At 33.2% G+C, this 24,848-nt stretch overlaps 1 protein-coding gene across 3 annotated transcripts in view; it reads left to right on the top strand.

Annotated features, from left to right (window-relative positions):
• LOC145678358 (insulin-like peptide receptor) overlaps window positions 1–24,848 on the top strand; it is a 292,617-nt gene that overhangs the window by 265,195 nt on the left and 2,574 nt on the right. For all 3 annotated transcript variants that reach the window (XM_081748414.1, XM_081748417.1, XM_081748415.1), the window contains 7 exons: window positions 6,456–6,604; window positions 7,588–7,749; window positions 9,936–10,101; window positions 11,668–11,875; window positions 13,439–13,604; window positions 16,394–16,568; window positions 19,611–19,747. In XM_081748414.1, coding sequence (XP_081604540.1) covers window positions 6,456–6,604; window positions 7,588–7,749; window positions 9,936–10,101; window positions 11,668–11,875; window positions 13,439–13,604; window positions 16,394–16,568; window positions 19,611–19,747 — 1,163 coding nt within the window. The remainder of the gene's footprint in view (window positions 1–6,455; window positions 6,605–7,587; window positions 7,750–9,935; window positions 10,102–11,667; window positions 11,876–13,438; window positions 13,605–16,393; window positions 16,569–19,610; window positions 19,748–24,848) is intronic.

The raw sequence follows: 24,848 nt of genomic DNA, 5'->3' as shown, positions 1-24,848 counted from the left end.
CAAACTGAAGGAAATTATGTATGTGAAAACTGTGCGGAACAAAAAGACTATATGATAACACTGGAAATAGCTGTGAAATGAATAAACCGAGTAAATTTAATCTGAATGAAAATCCTTCTTTGGCTACTTTTCAGCGGCTCATTGATAATTCTTTAGATAAATTGACTCAAATTTTCTTGAGAGAAATAAGAGCTCTCAAAGCTGAGATAACTTCCTTACGTGATAAAAATTATCAGTTGAGGTCTCTTTTACAACAGACTGTAATTATGTCCGATCATGTAACTAATATGAAATAGCAATTAGAAAATGATCAAAGCAGTCAGGTTAAAGAATTAAATCAAGAAAACAGTTTTCCACCGCTTGTAAGTGTTAATGAAGCATCAGGTACGACTAATCGGAAGAATGATTCCGTGGGAAGTTGAGTAGAAGTAATTTCGAGAAATCAAAGGAAAATGAGAAGTAAACCTGTTAATAAAGACAATGTAAACTTAAATCAAAATTCGAATGTAGGTATAGGAGTAAAGAATAATTTACGCAAACTGAATGTTGGTCGTGGTAATACTAAAACAGAGTTGGTTTCTAATGCAAGGAAAAAGGCTTTGTTTGTTACAAGATTTAACCCATCCACATCTGTTGAGGATATTGAAGAATTATTAAATGAATATGTAAAATCTGTCAAATGTACTAAACTCAAAACCAAATATGACTCTTATTCTTCATTTCATATTGAGGTCCCTGAGTTTCATTATAATGTTATAAGTGATCCTGAAATTTGGCCTAAAGATATTTTAGTTGGTCCGTTCTATGGAAAACTAAGGAAATTAAATATTACAAATAATATGGAAGAAATGAATGAAAACATAGACTCATCATGAAGAACATTGAGTTATGGTACCAAAATGTACGTAGATTACGAACTAAAAATAAACAGTTTTATAGTTCTGTGGCAGACTGCAAATACGATGTTGTTGCTGTCACTGAGACTTGGTTAAGTAACACTTACATTAATGATGATTATTTTCCCGACACTTGCTCTTGCTTTAGATCCAATAGACACTATGAATCTCATGTTTGTGAGAGAGGTGGTGGTGTTCTCTGTGCAGTGAAGAAAAACATTAAAGTAGTGAGGCGAATTGATTTTGAATTTTTTGAGGAAAGTGTTAATTTGCAATTGAATGTGTTTAGTGAATTTTTTAAGGTCTTTTCTAATAAAATAGATATTCTACATTATGACATTTTAATGGTTGGTGATTATAATGTACCTAAAGTGGATTGGGCTAAGAAACAATTCTTAACAGGTATTCCTTATTATGCTAAATGTAAAGCTAAAATTTTATTTTCATTTCTGGATGATCTCAATCTCAATGTTGATTATAACGTATCTGAGTTAGATTTGGTAATATCTGATTTTAATTTATGTGCTTCCAAAAATGTCCAACCGATTGAGGTGCCCGATAGCTTTCATTATCCTATTGAAATTACGTTTCCTTTTTATTTCAATACTCCGATAGTTGTTAATTCTTCTCATTATGCTTATCATAAGGGCGATTATTTAGCCCTTTATCAACAACTTTTTGAAGCTGACTGAACTAATATTCTGTTGAATCCAGACCTTAATACCGCTGTTATTGCTGTAGAAAATTTAATAAAATCTAGTATGAGTAAGAACATACCTCTAAATAGACCTAAATCTAAAAAATATTCTTCTTGGTACTCTAGGAATCTGATCTCAGTAATTAAAGCGAAAGAAAACGCTCATAAGAGATTCAAACTTATTGGTTCAAATGAAGATTATAATGTTTTTGCTTACATACGGAAACAATTTAAAGAAAGGTTAAGGTTGGACAAGCTTGCTTATATACATATGGAGAATGCATTAAATAATTCACCTCAAAAGTTTTGGAAGTTTGTTAATAAAAATAAAAGCCAAATAAATCAAGCCACTGGACGTATGGTTGATGATGATGATGTGTGTGTGTCTAATCCTAAAACTTTAGCTAATTAATGGGCTCAATTATTTGAGACTATATATCAAAGGCGTCCTTCTTTACATAATATTGACTTATCGAATTTGGCGGGTAATAATTCTTTTTATCCTATTATCACAACTGAGCAAGTAACTAAGGCTATAAACAATCTTAATGCTAAATCTTCTGGCTTAGATGGAATACCTGCTTTTATACTGAAGGGCATTGTGTCTATCATTGCGCCTGTCTTAACATCTTTGTTCAAGTGGAGTTTATTTACTTCTGTTTATCCTGAACATTGGAAGATAGTCGTTGTTGTCCCTATCCCCAAGACTGATGGGAAAAATTCATCCGACTATAGACCTATTTCTCTGTTGAGTATCATATCCAAGGGTTTTTGATAAGTTAATATATAATTATTTGTATAATCATGTTTGTCCCAATATTACGATCTATCAACATGGCTTTATGAAAAATAGGTCAACTGCAACTAACTTAACATGTTTTGTGGCTGATACTCTTCCTATCTTTAAGAGTAATGATCAAATCGATGTAATTTATTTCGACTTCTCAAAAGCCTTTGATAAGTTACCACATGAATCTTAATTTACAAATTGAAACATTATGATCTCTCCATTGTATTTATTACTTGGTTAGTATCATACTTGTCCCAAAGAAAGTTTGTGATTAGGTATAAAGGTAATCTTTCAGACGTATGTAACATATACTCTGGTATTCCGCAAGGATCAAATCTCGGACCACTTCTGTTCCTTATGTTTATTAATGATACAATTGAAAATTTGGATTGTAAATGTTTGATGTATGCAGATGACCTCAAAATCTACAAAACTATTGTAAATTTGGATGATTGATTGGTGCTCCAAAATACTATTAATAAAATACTGCTTTGGTCTCAAAATAATGTACTACCTTTAAATTGTAACAAAACCTTTTCAATGATTATTACGAATAAAACAAATCCATTTTTTTTTCACTTATAATATAAATGATACTCCAATTAGAATTGTAGATACTATTAAAGATTTAGGTATTGTTTTTGACAGTAAATTGCTTTTCAAACATCTTGAGAATATAACTTACAAAGCGAGAAGGAGTCTTGAAATTCTTAAATGGATGTTCAAAGATTTTAAGTCTGTTAAAACATGCCTTATTCTGTATTATTACAATGTTAGAAGTCATCTTGAATATTGTTCTATCATATGGAATAGAAGTATAGATTATGTATCTACTACTTTAGAGACAATTCAAAATCTTTTTCTTGCTTGGTTATGCTGGAAGTTTAAGTGTTACGAAGTTGTGTCGTTGGATGAAGTTAGGATGTCCTTAAGTATGTTAAGATTGTCTGAAAGAAGAATTATTCTGGATGTTAAAATGCTATATTCAATTCTTCACGGTAATTTGAATCTGTTATCAATAATAACTCTGTATACAACCAATTATCATATAAGAAATTCGAAAATATTTAAATCCATTCAGTTTCTCAATGACGTTCCTTTGTATAAAATTGTATCAGTAGCGAATGATTTTGCCAGTGTTATTGACATTTTTGATCATAATTTTAGCAATATACAAAGACAGTTATATAATTATTTCAATAATCAGCTGAGAGTATTATTTACTTTTATATAACAGCATGTTTGTTTTATGCATGATTTTTTTCCTTTTCTGTGCATGTATCATTTGTATTTATAATCTATTATGTTTATTTTTGTTATTTGCATGTTATTTGTATGAAAATTGTAAGTGGGCAGTTCTGTCTGTAATTTCCAGTATGTAATAAAATTATTATTATTATTATTATTATTATTATTATTATTATTATTATTATTATTATTATTATTATTATTATTATTATTATTATTATTATTATTATTATTATTATTATTTCAAGTCACTAGATGCAAAACGGGTAGAAATTGAAAATAACAATCTGTTCTAAACACTGTAATCAGTGTTGTTGTTGTAATGGTTCGCTGAAATCAAAAGTGTTCGAGTGCTAATAGTGACCTCTGTGAGCAGCTAATGTGACCACAGAAGTCAAAATGACTTTACAGCTATCTTTTAACATCTCTGAAGATCTAGTAATGAATCATTTATATAAATACATTTCAGGTTGAAATGTGTGTATTGTCACATGTCACTTTGAAGAGTTTGAGTGTGATTGATTATTTTGGTAGTTATTGGCGCATCACCTTCAGACAATTCTGGATCCGACCCTGAATTCACAATGTACTTATTTAAAGCGAAATTCATATCATTATCAACACACATTTGCACTTAATGGCGAATTTATAATTTCTTCAGTGTTTCTTATTTTTCAAAGGACAAAATTGTCAATATTTTCACTTTTTCTGCTTTAAGGTTTTGCCTCCCTACCGTAACTACGGAGTTTTATTCTGAAAAATATATCTTTCAGAATCAACGTTGGAAGCTAGCAAAGATATTGTTTCAAGAGCACAGGCAGCAAAATCTTAGGGGCAAATTTCCACTAACCAACCAGTCTAAAAAATAACAGGACTGATGGTCTTCCGTGAATTACATTTGTTGCAAAAGAAACTTGTGTGTTATTTTATTAGTATTACCGTCCAACATAGCGATTTCGCGAATATATCGCTTTATGCAGTACATTTCGGTGTTATTTTGGAAAACGTACCAATTCGCGTTATTTCGCGATTTAAAAACATCAAGTTTTTGATGTTATCGTTAAAACGAAAACTTCACGTCCCTATATATAAGTCTTGACACAATGTTAAAGTTTAACATAGACTAAAGTTTAAAAATAACTCAATTTTGTACTATTTCTTATTAATAATTCTGTGTACTGTCGTGTTGCTAGTGTCATATTGAAAGACTTGTTGAAGGCATGCTTTGTCATCAGTTTCATGTTAATAAATGACACGGTTAGTAAATGTTAGTAAATGTTAATACAGCATCAATTTTGAAGTTTTTAAAAAAAAAGTTTGTTTCCGCTAAAACTACGCATCAGGACTTGCTCACCCATACCATTTTGTTGAGTTCGTTGAGATCTATCAAATGGTCTTGTTAAACACCAATAATATTGGAGAATTTCAGTTACACATAAAAATATTGTATATAACATCGGGATGGTTAGAAAGTATTTAACCTTTGAAGATAAAATGAAGAATACATTTATTGTGATTTGAAAATAACATTCTGAAGCAACATATTTGTTCGATAATCTGTCCTTTTTCTAGCGACACCATAATCCCGTCACTGTAGAACTAGTTTCTTGTCAAAAAATCGTGACATGTGGTTTTCACAGGTCTCTGTTTGAACCAACTTAACATCATTCACAGAGTTCTACAAAGATTGAAACGATAGTCTGGCGGTGCCAGGTCCGGTGTATACGACATCCTTATTGTTTAGTGTTTCCGGCCGTTTCTTTTGAATTACTAGGTGCTCACATTAATTGTCGACAATACAGATCCGAGTCTATCGTTCTACCCGGCGGCATCATCATCTGATTCATGATGCCCTTCTAATTCCTCCAAACGTACAGCATAACCTCCATGGGTGTCAGTGGAACTTCTTACTTCGACCATGATTTTTTTCGCTCATTGTTGTCGTTGGGTATTCACTTTTCATCACTCATGATCAACCGCTACAGAATTGGCCCGAGGACGTTATGTTTCAATAGAGATTCCCAGATGAAATTCGATCAAGCCAGAATCAGAAACGTCGAACTTTTTTTGTAGCCAGTTTTCTCCAAATGGCATAGCATTGTTTTGTAATTGACGTTTAGGTCATTGGGGGTGTCGTGACTGCTTATATGTCGGTCTTGCTCGACTTTTGCTAGAATATTGTCTATCTTTGGTGTGATTAGTCGTCCATTACAAAGAGCATCTTGGACACCGAAATTTCCTGAACGAAAGCGACTGAATTATCTTTACTCTTTGATAATATATCTTGACCATAAACAGCGCGAATTTCTTTACGAGTCTGCGTGCCTTTATCGAAGTAAAATTGTCAAATGTAGCGCAGTTTTACGGAAAGTTAAACATCTTAACGGTGCAATATCTACCGCCTGATTCTAAGAATTCCAACACTTTTTGCACAACACTAGCTTCAAGTGGCAACTGTCAAATGACGCTAGGTCTGATCTGGGGACTCTTTAACTCAATCTCATGCTTAGAAGGCTTACTACTTTTCAGACTACCTGATTGCTTATTCTTATACGAAAAAAATACTTTTAAATTGTAATAAGGGCAATTCAGAAACAACTGACTTTCGTCGCTTGTGCTCCAGAATTAATGGTGGTTTGAATCAATGGTTGGATTATGGGAATTATGATACATGTGGTTATTAATATTAATTCATTCCTCATTAATAATATTAATTCATTCCTCTTCCTATGTATATCGTACTGTCAAAATGTAGGAATTTGTTACAGTTGTAGTTCATTAACGTATTGATCTGTTTATTAATTTTCCCATATTTTGTTTACAGATGGGGCTGACAATATAACTCTTTCTTCAGACGATATAGAAGCAAACGACACTCTAGGAAACGTAAAAGTAAAATGGAAGAAGCCTAAAGATCCGAATGGTGTAATTGTAGCTTATCATCTGGAATATTATCAAGTCGATCTTGAAAATGTAAGTTTCAGAGGCTATTGTTTGCATTTTAAAATTAGTTTTGAAGGAGTTTATCAGTTTCTTGTTTTATTGATTTATTAGTGTTAAAGTGTTAACAACTAAAAGTAGTTATTGTAGTTAGTTGTAATACCTGATACAAGTTGCGTATATTTGATTCTGCCAGAACTATAGATTTTATCTAATATAAACTACAATTGCTGGCATTGCATTGTTTGTCCGAAAGTATCGAAACTAACGTTCATATAAGGATAGTTCTACATACAGTAAACTCTCGATTATTCGGCGCGGGATTCTGCTAGATGTTTTAACACGAAAAGTAAAAAATAGTTTTCCGTTTTTCTTTTCGTCCTTATTTTTAATTGTCGAAAAGCATTTCCGTGTTGATTTTTTTGTCCTTTTTCGGCCATGCCTCCCAATTCCGCGAATAATCGTGAGTTTATTATTTATGTGAATTACCGAGTAATATAATTTATATAACTGAATCAGTGCTTTTGTTAATAACCGTGTCTCGTGCCTTTTCTTTTTCGAACAGAATTTTCGGTATTATCACACTATCGTGAAACAGTGGAAGAATAATTTGATTAAGTAGCAGACTGTTGGTGAAGAACGCCAGAAATTATGGCGTTAATAATTGACGTTGTTCATGTATTACCCAATCCGATCATGTGCTATCTGGCTAGCCAGATCTTTTCATAGCCTCGGTAGGCCACAATTTATTTTAGTTTATATAAAAAACATAGTAGGAGCGAGTTAGTGTGTGAGCTCTCCAACCTGAACTTTTGAAAAGTTCAATGGGTTAAGTAACAGTAATGTAGGTGATATACCGATTTAATTCGTATTGCAACTACTTTTTCTGAATAATTGATGGCAGTAGTAGCTGAGAAAATAGAAATATTCTAAGTTAGTGTTACAGACTTAACAATAAAGAAACTCATATATAATACCCAAACTTTCACGTTGTAATTTGTCACTTATTATTTCAGGCGAAAACAATTGCCGTGTGCATAACGAGACGTCAGTTTGAGGAACTGAAGGAAAGCTATACCTTAAAGAAACTCCCTCCTGGCAACTACAGTTTAAGGTTGAAAGCTACATCATTGGCTGGGGATGGACATTATACAGAGGAGAGATTTTTTGTAATATTGGTAAGTAAGGTTGAATGCACATTCACTTTCAGATTGTTAAAATATTTTAAATGCCCAAATTTCAGCTCTATTTTTAAATTCCAGTCCATTGATTTGAGTGTACCTTTGAGTTCTTTTTAAATTTTGTCAAATGTCCTAAAGCCAATTGAGAAATATGTTTGTGGATTAAGACAAAAGTATGTATTAATTGTACATAAGATTTCCGGTAAATTCTACTGTCTTGAAATATTTTGAAAAGTTTCTGATCGTAAAATTCTACGTCAATAAATTCGTATTTATTTATTTATTTATTATTTTAGTGTTTTATAAATCTATACGAAGATGGCAAATAATACTGTCACTTTTTGGCCATTTTATGATTTTTCGCTCCGGTAGTTCGTCACACTGAGATTTATATGCTGGAAGAAGTTGGTAATGCATAATTAAATTTTCCCTATTTATCATTATATATTTCATTTTCACCAATGAACTGAAAGTATTTTAAATTTTATTCATTAAGGTTGTAATTTGCTTGTCTGTACAAATGTACATTTCATGTTTTGCCATTCTTATATAGAAATAATTAATAAAATTAACTTTTGTAATAAATTAAAAGAAAAGAAAAGAAAGAAAATGGAGGGAGGGTGAATACTTTTAAATAATATGAATATTGCAACAAGATATATATATATAGTGAAGCAAGAAACGCAGTAGGTAACAGATTTCCTAAATGCTAAAGACAAATAAATTTGTGATTTGGTAAGTAGCAAACACTCCCCACGGACAATGTTTAGCACTACCTCTCTTGGCATTTTCAAAAATCGATTTTAAAAGGTTGAGACGATCGTGAGATACTTTATTTTGGGCATAAATTTTGAGAGCTCTTCCCTCTTAAGATATACATTTTGATGAAAGTGTCATTATAAATACTCAACCTAAATGATAATTATATTATAGAATTAATTTGAAACGGTACAGTAGTTTTTCCTTGAAAACGCTTCAACACATGTCAACTTACTTTCAATAAAGAGTTTATATATGCAAGTTCCATCTGTCTAACTTGAGGGGCCCATTTTGGACATAAATTTTGAAATTGCCAATAGGGATATATATTTTCATGAAAGTGACATGATAAAAACCCCAGCCCGAGTCAAGTACTATGTTCAAAAATTCATTTCAAATGGAGACGTAGTGTGAACTTTTTGTATAGCGGGCATGAATTTTAAACGTCTTCGCCCTTTAGGATAGGCATTTTAATGAAAGGGACACGGGAAAACCAGGCTCGAGCCAAATGCTAACTGTGCCCATTATACGTATTTATGGTTCTATATTTAAGTATAGATTCATTGTACTGAATAAGCTTGTAAGTTTCAATCAGGTGATTCGTATTGTCCCCTCAATCATATATTACTAATAATATATTGGAGTGGATGGAGTTTATATTAAAGGGTGAATTATGCTATCTAGTTGTTCTTTATATATCCACCGTTATTTACAATATTTCCCGGGCTCTTGAAATCGAAATTCCTGTATTCTGAGTGTGATAAATAAATTAACGTATTTCCAATTTTCTGTTTGCCATTTAGTTCTTCGAATGTAAGTTGCCTTGGAGTGATGTAATTTCAAATCTAACGCAGATGCATTTTCAGTGAATGTAGCTTAGTCGTTCTCAGTGTCCATTGTTTCAATTACGAATAGAAAACATAGGTATATGTTAATCTGTTGCAAATTCTGATCTTTAAGATTATTATAAATGAAAATATATCAGTGCTGTGTCATTTCACTGGCACGAATGGAGTCAGTTAGATATTCTATTCTGTATATCAAGACGTCTCCCCCTCCTTCACAATACATCACAATTCTCTTCGGTCTTGAAGTTTTCAAATATGTAATGATAAAATTATCTCAATTGGTGATGTCATGACACAAAAAATCATTGTGCGCTACAAAGTAATTTTGTGGAAAAGTGGTAGGCAAAAGTGTTGATAGCTTTTCTTTACTTCCTCCTGTGTTCATCATATATGTTCGAAATTAGATGTAAAATTTCTTGTCTGATATTCAGTTTCTTTGGTTAAGTATTTAAGTTGTGTTAGAAGATAATAAAACATTTACATAATAATCCTCTACTACACTGCTGAATTGTATTTATGATTGTAATAATTGATGTATGATTGTATTTATGATCGTAAAATAATATTTAATTTCAGGAAAGTTCGTCCAATACCTACACTGGTCTTGTCGTGGCAATTATTTTGACGCTTATAGCATTAATTGCAATCCTCTCTGGTTTCATCTATTGGAAGAGAAAATATGTTCCACGGGTCCGAAACATGAGGCTGATCGCGTCAGTAAATCCAGAATATTTCAGCTCAGGTGAGTGGGTGACATACAAAACCAATTGGCAAGATACCATTACCATTCAGTTAGAAACAGAAATAGTAAGCAATGAAACTAGTATTGTAAGAAGATGTTTTCTGTAATACATTTTGGAGTTTATAAGTAATAACTTAAACTTAAGTAATAATTATAAGCGGTTTCGCCCGTGCAATCCCACCCCGTATGTCCATATCATGCAACTCGTTGCTGACTGTGATTGTTAACACAGGCTGTGGGAGGTATTGTTTGAGTTCCTCCCTCATTGGGTCACAGTCACACGACGGTTCTGAGTGACAATTTGATTTAATATTCGGCGGGACCTGTCATTGAGTTTTTCTTCCGACCACTATTCCTTTTCACCGATAAATTTTGCCGTGAGTTCTGTAGGCCATCATCATCTTGCACACCGTCCCTTGGAACACATCCAGCACACTTGCCACTTTCGTCACGCTTGCATGACATAACCAAGCGCTAATAATTTACCCTCTTTGTAAATCAAGAGAGGTTGCCCATTTTACGCTATCACCATCTGCTCAGTTAACTGCACTCTGCTGTTCTACTGCTCCTCACGTAGTACAAAGTTTGTTCTAACACACCACTATGTTGCTGTCGACGCTTAACTGTTCCTACCCAGACATTGACATATTTCCAATCCAGATTTTTCTATTTAATTGATAGGTGTCTGTAATAGAATAATTTATGACAATTCAAATGTCGAATTACTGTACATGTGTAAAAAGGAAAAAACTAGGGAAACAACTAATGTGATTCGTTTCAGTTCCTAATTTTTCATTAAATTAAGTGAAAACAAAATCTTGTACCAGAGATCCAGGTTCGATTACCGGCCAATCATACATTTTCACACCTTGAATTTAATTTCATTTTACCTAATTAACCAAAATGCTTTTATCAGGGTAAATATGCCCACTCTGTCCTGAAGTGATTTGATATGTAACTATGAAATCAACAAATATTGATTGTATGTTAAATGGAAAGCATTATAGAAGCCAATGGAACGTGTCATTAGTGGATATGTTGAAGCGTTACGTGCCCTGAGTTTCGTATCAGAACATTGAATCAGTTGTGTCTTTCATACAACAGAATAATGTTCTTAAAGTTTTCAAAGTAAACTAAGTTAAGAAGAATATATTTGCTTTATATTTATTTACACAGTGGCTACTTCAATATAAGAGGTTGAAAACTTACTTTACCGAACACAAATATGTACTAAGCTGTAATCCTAAATTTGTATGTAAGTAGCTATTTGTTCAGTATATTGTTCAATGTAATGGACGAGCCTTACCTAACCTAAGCATAAGTTTATGCATATCTGTATTTATAGTAGTAATACGATAAAAGGAGAAGAAAAGAGAGAAGGAAAGAAAGGAAGGCTTGCAGGTTTGTATTTAATGTTCTGAGGAGTACTCAAATAAGTACATTATCTTAAGCGATTAAGCGGAAATAAGTCCAATAAAATTATGATGGCATGTTGCATTTAAAGAAATAAATTGCTTTTTACATATCTAATTATTACTGATGTTTCTTCCATTGATTTATTTCTAGTATATGTCCCAGATGAATGGGAAGTCCCACGAAAGAAGATTGAACTGATACGTGAATTGGGCCAAGGATCTTTTGGTATGGTGTATGAAGGAATTGCAAGAGATATCAAAGAAGGACAACCTGAAATACGCTGTGCAGTCAAAACTGTGAACGAACAGGCTTCGGATCGGGATCGCATTGAATTTCTTAATGAAGCTTCTGTAATGAAGTAAGTAATTTTCAAAGAACATATTTCGGTTTGTTGGAATTACATTAATTACAGTCTTGATAACGTTTTAATATGATATAAATTAACTAATATGATTTAATATTGATTGTACTATAACCTATTAGAAGAGAATTAAATTGTTTTAAATAATGCTATAAGGACAATAATTGCCAATTCCGTGTACGCGCACCTTTTTGCAATACCTGTAATGGAAAAATAAGGATGCGTTTTATAAACGAATATTTCTAGTCCCATATATATGTAAATGTTTTTAATTCTGATTTTGTGTGTTGATGGGCTAAAAGTGTCACTCCTGAAAATGGTAGCGACATCTTTTTACAAATTAACGGCAATATCATTTGGGGTCATTGAAATTTGAAGGAAGGAGGTTGAGAAAAATAATGTTGTAGCATAGATATAGTTAGCAACTAAAATTGCATGTAAAATGTGTACGTTTCAATCGAGGTCGTGCCCAGAAGCGACTACTGGAGATTAGGACTGTGCTGCGTTTCCTTTTAGACTTTGATTTTTACAATTAATTTGCGAAACAAAATTGAATTTACGTCGCAGTTTGTAATTTATGTGTAACATTTTCGGTACCATTATTATTTATTTATTTTACTGCTTTACGTTGACATGAAATAATATAAGTAAAACATTTTCGTATATTGGAAACATGTATGATAATGAAAGCAAAATAGACACACCTACCTAATAACAGTCATATTTAAAAATACTAACATGATCATTCTACAGAATGCCTAAGATGGTATCTGATTCTGAATGTGTCCATATAGTGTATTTTATTAAGTATCAAATCAATAATGCCACCAAAAGCTGGGAAATTTGGCATTATGCAACCACGGAGTGCACCTTCATTTTATAGTAAAAACACAACAATGTAATTTGACTCAAGTGTTACTTTCTAGGCTATATTGTATCCAAATTTGGCGGATCAAGCTGTTTATTTTGCTTTATCTATCTATTTATTTGTTTATTTTTTGTAAGTTGTAAAGTGAACTTTTCTTTCGATATTTCAATGAAAAACAACAAGCTGTAAGAACAACAAGATTACCGTTTCCAGAGCTTGAAACAAAGAGAAGAGCAGAAAACTAATCCCTGGTTTTTACTAGTGATCTAATCTCCGAAAATTAAGCTGAAGTACCTAGAGAGAAACATCGGACTTTCGAGGGGAGAGTTATCTCAGCTATATGTGAGATCAAAACAGAACTTTTACATGATGAAAGAAAGGCTATTTTTTCATCTCTCGAACAAATGGCTCACTTCGGTAATAGATGGCATCACATTTTGATTAAGTTTTTCGTTTCTATTGCATTTCTGTAATTTTGTGAAGCAAAATGCGATGCGATACCACTTAAATAAAACGCTGGGATTATGGTATAAGTGTAAAAGAGCTTTTTTTCCCCAGAAGGAACATCTCAGAAAAGTTTGAGGGGGTACGTAATGGACCATAGTGGCATAAGTACCCCGACACATAGGTTAAGTGTAATATACATGGCACTAATTGCGAATTCCTAACCTGATATCTTCCTATTATTTCAGAGCATTCAAGACTCATCATGTATTACAGCTACTTGGTGTAGTGTCTCAGGGACAACCAACTTTAGTTATAATGGAGTTAATGTCGAATGGAGATCTGAAATCGTATCTGCGTTCACATCGACCAGATGTATCTGAAGATACTGGGAAGCAACCCCCAACGTTAAAGGTAATGTCAAAAAAGGTTTTTAAAGATTAACCCAATTATCTTGTAACAAAATTACAATTGGGACAATTAGAATTGGATATCCCAGAAACTTTCAGCGTAGCAGCGAGGTTTTAATTTAGAACATCGTAGATCAGCATTAACCTAGTGAATCAGCTAGATATTTTAATTTAAAACATCGTGTTTTCCTTGTGTGAACTTTTGTTTTGAATAAGTGATATGTAAACATTTTTAGGAGAGGACCAAAGAAAAAGAAATGAACTTCAAGCAGGCCAATATAATTTATTAAAACAATGGTACATTTTACAAAATTTTCATGTACTAAACCTTATTAATGATTAAAGTTTCTCGTAAAACTGGGATGCACTGATTCTCAAAAGTGAAGTTAAATGTTCATATGTCTGATTCTAATACAACTCTTTTCAAGTAACTCTATTCTTTCCAATCGTCAAATTAGGAATCGCGTCGCGGGCCAGATAGAACCTGTCAGGGGACCATCTGGCCCACAGGCCGTAGTTTGCCCATCTCTGTTCTAGGTTCATCTCTGAAGTAATTGTAATTAGCGCAAAAGCGTTTGTTTTTAACTTAGAGCTAGAAACTCTACCATTTAACATACACTCTACATACAATTGATCGGCATAATAATTACAGTTTCATACAAATAATGTTTGACGTGAACGTAGTAACAATTACTAGTGAAAGCACTGAAAGAAGATAATGAAAGCATTAACAGTAAATACAGATTGTATAAGTGAACGTAGTAACCAGTACCAGCTGCTGAAATTCGTTTTTTCGTTCAAATTCTTGTGACTACTTTACGTGTAGTGTGATGTCTTCGAAGGGTTTACATCATTGAAGTCCGGCTCATACCTCTTGACGTCTGTCGAAAGCCAATGGTGTGCAGGTGCGACGTTGTCGGATTTGGCTTCCTTTCGTGTACGGGCATAATGTGAAACATTAACGTGAGAAATTAAGATATTGAAAAAGAAAGTTAACTCTCGACCGGGCAGAAATAGGTTCAAAGCAGACTAAATTCTGTCACGCCGGAACATTCGTTTCCTTTGCTAATAAAAGGTCAGCGGACTTGGAAGCTGATGTCGGTACTAGTAAACAGGTGAAAAACGTTCGAGACCAAGCTAGTTCTTCAAATATAACAGGGTTTTTCGTGAATCTGGTTCTTCAAAAATCAAGTGTGTCCTAGCAGCAGGAGCTACTTTGACTTTTCACTGTGTAAAACATTCACAAGTCGATGAACTGTACAAGTAGTCTACTTTTGCAGACTCTGAAATACCGAAAGATCGTCAGCATACAGGACGAAAAATAATAATTAATAATGTATTGCTTTCTGTGGAGTTTTCACAGATGCAAGTAACCATGTTGAGGTGAAGATGTGTCATGAACTATTTCAGTATTTCGATTGTGAGTATTGTGGCATACAAACGAAGATGATAGAGTTTAAAAGTGAGGTGAATGAAACTGCGAAAATAATTTCAGAAGACACAAGAGAAAACAGGCCTCACAAATAAATGTATGATTTTGGAGGTGAGAAACACAACTGCAACAATAAGTTTGGAAGTAAAAAAATGTAATTCAAAGAGTAATATATTTTCGAAAATGGAAGATACTGTGCAAGAGACATTAAGTGGCATTGGTTGTTCAGAACATGTTCTGAACAACTGTTTACACCATGGCATGGATTCACTGAATATACATATATGTCCAGTCAGGTGTTTTGAAAATTACAATTACGTTTGAATATATACTATATGATATGAAGAACTGAAAAACTTTTGTAATTTCGTTGGCATTGAATACAATTACCTACTGAATTATTGTCACAGACTAGGTGGCTTTCTTTGTATCATCCGTTTATAGATTATTAAAACATGTTTCTAGGTTTGAAGTCATTCTTTATGTTTCCAAGAAAAGGCTCCAGTTGCGTTTTCTTTTAATTTTTATTTTTTTATTATATATATATATATATATATATATATATATATATATATATATATATATAGAACAAGTTCACTGAAATATATTTATTGGTCATGCGTTCTTTCATGAACATCTTCCAAGTTTTCCGCAATATTGTGCCGTGAAAAGTGGACTACTTATTTCACTGCAGACGACAATTCCATGAAACATCCAGAAATTCTGAAGTTAGCACAGTTCAGCTCTGCAATACCAGCACACAATGGTAACATTAAGAGTATGTTTTCTCTTATCAAAATCCAGTAAACAAAAAAAGAGGAATAGGTTTACGATCGAGTCTGTGAAAAGTATCCTGGTAGTACAGTACAGCTTCAAGGACACCTCATATCTGGAATTCTACTCTCACTTCTTGATTCTACTCTCACTTACTAACGGAAATTGAATCAACGAAAAAATACCCTTAATTATTAGGAGGAGGCGCTAAGACTGGTATAAAACTAAAGTAGTACAGGTAAATTTATTCAATGAGCTAGTAAATTTGTAATCTTAGTGATATGCCAAGAAATTTATCATTCATGTAAATATTTCTTCCAAACGCTATATTTCAAATACTAATACTTAAAAGTGGGTGTTTTCTTTTCAGTTGCATGAAATTTAGTAACCCAGTTATAGGTCTTCGTATACCATGTTCAACTGGAATCATACTCAGCGAACACAAAGCCAAGGGAATGCCTGAATTCAATAGAAGAGTAGGGGCTATAAGTGTATTTTGATAATTTCTAAGCTAGTTCTAAAACTTTACTTTTTCAATTCAAAGTCTTTCAGCAGTAATTTATACTTCTCTTTCTTTTTACTTTTAGCGAATTTTGCGAATGGCAATTGAAGTCGCAGATGGTATGGCGTATTTAGCGGCCAAGAAATTCGTGCACAGAGATTTGGCAGCAAGAAATTGTATGGTGGCAGAAGATTTAACAGTGAAAATTGGCGATTTTGGGATGACACGGGATATTTACGAGACTGATTATTACAGAAAAGGTATTTCTTAATTAAATAATATATTTTTTAAAGAATTAATTCTATAGAAAAGATACATTTAATTGTGTGTTTGAGATGCACTTGCTGGAAGAAGAAGAAGAAGAAGAACTAGTAGTAGTAGTAGTAGTAGTAGTAGTAGTAGTAGTAGTTGTAGTAGTAGTTGTTGTTGATGATGATGATGATGATGATGATGATGATGATGATGATGATGATGATGATGATGATGATGATGATGATGATGATGATGATGATGATGATGATGATGATGATGATGATGATGATGATGATGATGATGATGATGATGATGATGATGATGATGATGATGATGATGATGATGATGATGATGATGATGATGATGATGATGATGATGATGATGATGATGATGATGATGATGATGATGATGATGATGATGATGATGATGATGATGATGATGATGATGATGATGATGATGATGATGATGATGATGATGATAATAATAATATTGATGATATTATTATTATTATTATTATTATTATTCTAAGTTAAGAAAGTGGTCAAATGTTGAAGTACTAAGATATACAAACTTCCGCACATAGGGATTTTGGATCTGTTCTTTCTCACTATTTTGAATAGTGCTTTCAGTTGTAGAATTTTCTACAGGGTGTATTGCTTTTACGAACCCTGTATAAATGATAACAAAAATACGAATGCATACTTGTAGGAAAAGGCATCAAATTCGTTACGCTAAAACGAATAATAATACATATAATAAGATGTCCATATCTCGGAATCTCTTAAGATTAGAGACATGACATTCAAAATTTGGACTTCTTATTTCAAATGAGAAGTCCAGATACCAAATTTCATGTCTCTAACCTTAAGAGATTCCGAGATGTGGACATCTTATTATAATAATTGTAATTCCCATCCCTCGTTTTCTTTAACCCCCTTTTCTTCCCTTCTAGGTCAAACATCAAAAAACTATGAAAAATGTGTCTTAATTATTTTAAATAAGAAGTTCATGTACTAAATTTCATCTATCTTTTAACATTCAAAAAATCCGAGATATGAACATTTTAAGATAATAATTGCCTCCCCTCTCGTCTCTTCCCCCTCGAATTTCCAAAAATAGTTTCTTAGTGGAACCTTACATAAATTCTATGCTTTGTCCTGAGTTTCTGGCTTAAGCGATCTGGACCAATCAGTCGGAACTACTACTTTATATATATATATATATATATATATATATATATATATATATATATATATATATATATATATAGTCAAATCATGCCAATCTCTGAATTACACGTCTCTAGCACGGCTATTAAGAGACTTGGGGTACCTTATGGACATCTTATTGGTTTATGTGAAAGACCTTAGATACTTATCGGTTTATTGGAAACCCTGAAAATAGTGTAACTTACCAGATTAATATGACATTGGACCACTTTTCGCCCTCAGAACAGTTCTGATGCAACGTAGAATGAAGTTAAAGGTCATGAATGGTAGCAAGTGGAATATTATACCATTCCGCATGCAGTGCATCACTCAATTCTGTGGGAGAGGATGCAGGCGGAAATCTGTGTCAAATGCGTCTCTGCAGTACGATCCACAGATGTTCAATTATGTTCAGGTCCAGGAATTGGTCAGGTCAGAGGTGGTTCAACTACATCCCGATGTTCCTCAAACCACATCATAACAGCTCTAGATGTGTAAGTAAGCTCATTATCGTCTAGGAATATGACGTAATTGTCCAGAAACAACATATGGGTCATGGGATGCACATGGTCCCCCCAAACGGCGATATAACCACTGGCAATGGCGCGACCGGTAAGTGTCAGCACAGGATCCACTGTGAAAACTAGTATATTGTGGCCTATAGCATCACAGAACCGCTGCCATGTTTCAAGGTTGGCGGAGACACCGTTGATCATACGCTTCTTTGCACATTTGCCACTCATAAATGCTGCCTGGTTTGAGATAAGGTGAACAATGACTCATCCAACCATATCACATATTTTCAGTCATCAGTTATCCATGTTGGATGTTCGCGGTACCATTGACGTTGTCCTAAAGCGTTATGATCCCTTATAAGCGGTTCCGCCCGTGCAACCGGACCCCGTATGTCCATGTCATATAAGTCACGGCGAGCTGTGGAAGATGCTGCTTGAGTTTGAGTTTCACCGTCACTTGCACTACAGTCGCACGACTATTCTGAGTGACAATTTGCTGTAATGCTCGGCAGAACCTGTCACTGGGGATTCCCTTCTGACCACTGTGCCTCTTCACTGACAAGGTTTTGTTGTGAGTTCTGTAGTTCCTCATCATCTTGGACAATATCCTTCGCGATACAGCTAACACAGTTGCAACTTTTGTCACGCTCACACCACATAACTGAAAATCAACAATTTACCCTGTTTGGAAATGAGACATTTCGTCCCTGTACACTATCACCGTCTGCTCAGCTCATCGCACACTGTCATTCTGTTCCTTACGTAGTATGTAATTTTTCCGAACACACCACCGCCACAGCCCGGAGCTGCAATCGCCGTGTGATCGTTGCCAACCCTGATATCTGACGTGTTTCCAACTCCAGGTTTTTCCATTAAATTGATAAGTATCTCTTCACTCCACAATCGTGCAATTATTGTATATTTCTCCTATGGGGTTCGTACAAAATGCTTTACTTTTTATTTTATTTCGCGTATTGAGATACAAATATTTTGCGTTTCATATTTCTTTTGCTTTTGCTATGAATTTCAGCAATGGAATAATTTATTATAATTCTAAATTCTTGTGAACATAGAGATTGCTGTCTCAGACCTAGATTGTAGTTAGAGGAACTGAAAGCACTTTCTGTATTGTTTGAGTGTTGCAATAAAATTAATTTCATGTAAGCGGAAAATGACAGACACACATATCCTGCCATTTAACAAATATTGACAACTTCAGCAATTTGTTCTTAATTTCATATTTTTTTCTGCAATAAGTAACCTGTACGTATTTACATATCGTACCATTTGTTGTTCAATAATGTTGCATAAACTTATTCTGTTCTAGGCACAAAGGGTTTACTTCCTGTTCGGTGGATGGCGCCTGAAAGTTTGAAGGATGGAATTTTTACAAGTCATTCTGATGTTTGGAGTTATGGTGTTGTATTGTGGGAAATGGCAACGTTGGCTTCACAACCATATCAGGTAATCTCACGTCAGTTTCACTACGTCCGTAGCTGTGAAGTTAAAAATAAATTGTCAGGAAGTTGAAATTAAAATTGCGTGACATATTAAAAATATCCCTATTAACGTTTTATCAATGGGTGAATGATTTAATCTCAACAACGTTGTGTTTGATATTTTACTCACAGTATGATTGTAGACGTATGAATACGGTATGGCATGACTTATAATGATATTAATCGGAAATCTATATAGATATATATAAGTCACTTACTGACTAATTCATTGCCGGGCGTAAAACCTTGAAACCTTGAAATATTACTTATGTACCCTAGGTTGATGATACGATGAGTTTTATGAAATGAGGCCCGTAAGGGGGGAAAACTAGGGATGAGTGTTTACGTAATCCTAGTGAAATCAAATTTGCATCAATGAGTATTTTAAACCAGAAAACAATGTATGTATCCTTCAAATATTTTCCATAAACTTTATTCTAACCGTTCTATTTTCCTAGTGCTGTTTATAGCATTTTCAACCTTTGGTGGTTACAACATTCACGAAATGACCTGTGCAATTGATAGGTCCACGTCAAATAAACGAGCTTAAGAATTACCGTTAAGTTGACAGAGCAGAAAAAATGAAAGATTCTTTCGAAAGAATTAATTATATAAGAGCATTCTTGAGAGATATTTTAGTTTGTTTTTCTTTCTTTCTTTCTTTTTTCTTTTTCTTTCTTTTCTTTCTTTCTGAGAGTCAACTGTCAAGCAACAAATACAGAGAAATTCGAGAGGTAGCATGGAACATTATTTTTGATGTATTCTGTGAAATGAAAATTACGGAGTGTTTTTGTTTTAAAGGTTATTCCCACATTTCGTTTTCTGAGGGGACTTAACGTAATAATGTGAAGAGGAAAATTACAACGCAGAAAATAAATAAATAAATAAATAAACTTTGTGAAATTTTCTTGAGATAAATGTGTAATAATTGAGATTGTAACACGTTTCTTTTGCATTTTTCTTTTTCATTTCTTTTTTTTTTCTTTTTTTATTAAGTATATTTTGCTTACTGACTTACTTTCGAAAAATTATAACCGGCGAACGACGAAATATAACCATCTTTCGAAACATGCCTTTTCTGCTGGTCTATTTGTTCGCCTGCGAAGCTTTGGTGCACGGGATCCTGGGTTTGATTTCCAGCATATCACAATATAAGTCCATGGCTCATCTAGCCTTGGTGCTGAAAAGGGGTTGCAACCGGCCAATATTGTTCGAAACGCAAGAAACTTCAATTTAAAATCAAATGAACCCTCAATGGAGCATTATGAACTAATGTTGCCAGTAGACCATGAAAACTTCCCACCACATTCCTACTGGATTAAAATACCGTTAACACATGGTTATTAGCAATTTTTTTTTATTGGCCTCTTCGGTTTATTATTTTAATATAATTAAAATATGATGTAAATTTGTAATAAAATTACGTTTTTATGCTAAATTAGATTAATTATTTCTTCGATGCGAGAAATTATACTTGTTTATAATAATGATAAAATAAGATTTGCACGACTTATTGTCGTGTCGTGTATGAGTTAATCAGTTTCGGTAGTTTTTAGTACCTTCATCAGTAGAATTGGGTAAATTATTGGATCACTTTTCAAAATGTCATCTTGAGTTTACAAGTTTTGGTAATCAAGTTCTGTGCTCTTGAAAAACTTCTACAATGAAATATGAATTCATGTATGTATGTGTATATACATAGGTATAATGTGTATATATTCTTTACTTGAAAAACTACGAAGGGGAACATGGGTTCTAAAATGCATTACAATATTGCTGATTAATTTTACGTCCGCACTATATGTAAATCAAACATAGATGACTGAACACTTGTAGTTGATTAATTAAGATAATTTTGAGTTTCGATTATTTACGTTGTATTCACACAGGGAAATGGTTATAACATTAAACATTTGCATTCTGTTGAAGTCTTTATTTAATTAGTCTAAACGGTACTAGCAAAAGACTCATAAGTAGTAAGTGCAAATCTTACATTATCATAGATTAATTATTGTTAGAATGAAGTTTCAATAATTGCGGTAGTTTTAAGAGGACTTAAAAGTAGATTGCCTACGCCTGGTCTCCAGTTCGATCCCAGCACATGTAAGTTTGGATTGACAGTATTATATCTATGAGTTTTCTCCAAGTTAATCCGTTTCTTCCCTCATTCTCACTCCCAGTAATGATGTTCTAGAATTTGCTATCAGTGTCCTTGCAGGATATAATCTGTTACGTTAAACTAAATATTTAAAGGGAAAAAAGCTACCAACTACTTGCCAACTCTTCCAAAACTAACTTGAATTAATACGTAAGAAGTTAAAATAATCTTTTCAGCACCTTTCATTTTCATTAATGAAAACGCGAATTTTCTTAAATTTATGACCCATGTTTACAAGAAGCGAAAGTTGAAAACCGGCAAGAGAATAAAATATGAAAGGGTATTCATGGAAAGTCAGGACTCGTCAAAAAATAACTGTATATAAATCATTCTGCTTTCCAGAATGTATGTTTTCTTAATCAGCTTTCTTGATTTCTGGTGAATCAGCTATTTCTACATTGAGTATTTCGTCTCTAACGCACCTGCACTCTGACTGTCACACTTGCTTCTGCCTCGCTTAGACGATTTCGGTTTGTGGTTATGAGTATCAAAAATGGCTTACCTATTCTAGTAAAATGGTAGCCAACAATGACTTATTATGTTGCGTGTCAAGTAGAGTTCACTCAGAAGTGATTGAGCTGTATTTACAGCCTTTGTCACCAGTCAGGCTATCTAGGACAAGACTTACAGTTTAAGGTAGGACTAGAACCACTGTAGTGCGGTTGATGATTTCCTGCCGGAACCCTCGTGGAATAGAGATACACAAGTTAGCTATTAGACCAGCTCGGAAGGCCTCTTAGATGATCTTCCATAACAGATCTCTTCATAACAAAGGTAAAGAAGGATCATGTGTTCACAAATAGAAATTAAAAAATCTCGATCATGAAATACGTACTATTAAGTTAACTGATTGTAAAATGACGGTGAATGGCGGAGTTGCCAACCTCAGAGAGCAAAACTATTGATTTTTGTCTCGTATATTCGTTATGCACTTGATAACTGTAGAAAAGGTATACTACTAATAATAATAGCAATAATATATAAAAACTTTTCTAGTAATATTCACTTTCGAACTCCAAATCGGCGTCACTGACTTTACTACTTTTAAAAATCCTTATTAATACTACTCTAACAACAATATTTCCATCCCCTCGTAAACATAACTCAATTTAAAGGATGCTGGGATGCCATTTGTCAATTTCTGAAATTGTTATTGATTTATTTTAGTGGGAATGACTGTTAAAAATCTCAGTATGTGTGTTTTATAATTATTTAATGCACATCTACAATTTATTTGCACATTCAAAAACTGCCAAAAACTGTGCGTTTTAAAATTATCGTATGTTCACCTATTATCACAAGTGCATTATCATATATATAGTATTAATGCTTAAATTATCGTATATCACAATAAATTATCGTATGGGTTAGGAAGCATGGTCAATTGTAATAATCTTCTGCGATAATTGGTAAAAACACCAAATTTACCTACTAGTAATAATGTGTGATTCTGTTTTATTGAATGTTAAACTGTTCACATGGTGCTACTATCTTATGTGTGATTAGTTGCTTGTAATCAAGAATAGAAATATCTTTGTCCTTATCACTCGTACATTGCCGCAAAAAATAACGATGTTTCGAACCATCACGGAGTTCCTCTGGGGCTTCTGCAGGAGTAAATGAGGAAAAGTGATTAATTCCAGTTAGAGAGAAAACCTACATAAATCAGTTCCACATGTAGATACTTTCATAGAAGTAAATTTTCTCGGAAAACTGCGTTATATATTCTTCTATGATATATATTCAATGTTACTAGCACGTTTCGTACATTCCGAAAAACTCGCAAATTGTGGTCCAACTCCATACTCCGGGATTTGGTCCGTGTCCAAATCCAATCTGGGATTCTTTTATTTAAATAAAAATCACGCTATACCTATCATGTCTGTATTATTGGATTTTTATATACATAATACTAACTAAAAAAAGTTCCGTTAGTATTATATGAATTGTGTTTCAAATATTGTGATAACCCACAAGTCAGATGTTTCTTTTATGAATACTTTTGTGTTGTTTAATTCTTGTTATGCATGTCTTTTATACTAAATAAGGAGGAAAATAGAATACCTATCATTACTCGGTCTCCCAGAACCCACAAGAAGGAAGTGTTCGTAAGACTTTATATTCTCCGGAAAAAACACATCCGGCTTTTTTTCTAGTCCAGTGACTCATAAGATTATTTTAGAAAGTTCGATGCAGATTTTAAATACTCGGTTAAAAAATAGTATGTTGGTAAAGAATATCTGTTCATTGGTGAATTCTCACGTAAAATTCTGTCATTGCGTCTCTCAACATTGTGAAGAACAACAAAAAATAACAACTCTTATTTCTTTGAATTTAGTAGACCAGTAAGTCAGGAAATCGTTGAATGTACACAAAATCATGGTATTTCAAATAGAACAAATCTTTATACTTGTGGATATGTGTATAAAATATGACTACTTTGAATTTAAAACTAGGGTGTACTTTCAGCAAGACTATCTGGCCATGATGAACAGTCCTTCGTCTCCGTCTTTAGATAATTTCCATCAATTCGAATCGGAAATTTTGAAGGATCCTGTTTCGAGATGTAGTCTGCATTGGGGATTCATGGATGATATTCTATTTGTTTATGAAATGAAACTTTTTGAAAAATTTCTTGAATACTATCCAACATAAAACAAAAAATTAATGTTTATTATGTATTTTAAATATTTAATGTATATATACGTCTTCAATTGGCGTTCCTGTTTCTATGAGAGATCATGTACTGGGATCACAGAAAGAAATATATCAACCGTAACTAAAGAACATACAAGGGATGCCAAAAATGAATCATCCGAGTTCCAGATTATTACAACATTCAAATTACACTAAATCACACGAGTCAAAAATTGTATATAAATACAATATAATAATAATAATAATAATA

Source organism: Thermobia domestica, chromosome 2, assembly GCF_964235325.1.
Source record: "Thermobia domestica chromosome 2, izTheDome1.hap1.1, whole genome shotgun sequence".
In the NCBI taxonomy this organism is placed as follows: Eukaryota; Metazoa; Arthropoda; class Insecta; order Zygentoma; family Lepismatidae; genus Thermobia; species Thermobia domestica.
This window is presented reverse-complemented; position numbering and strand designations above follow the sequence as displayed.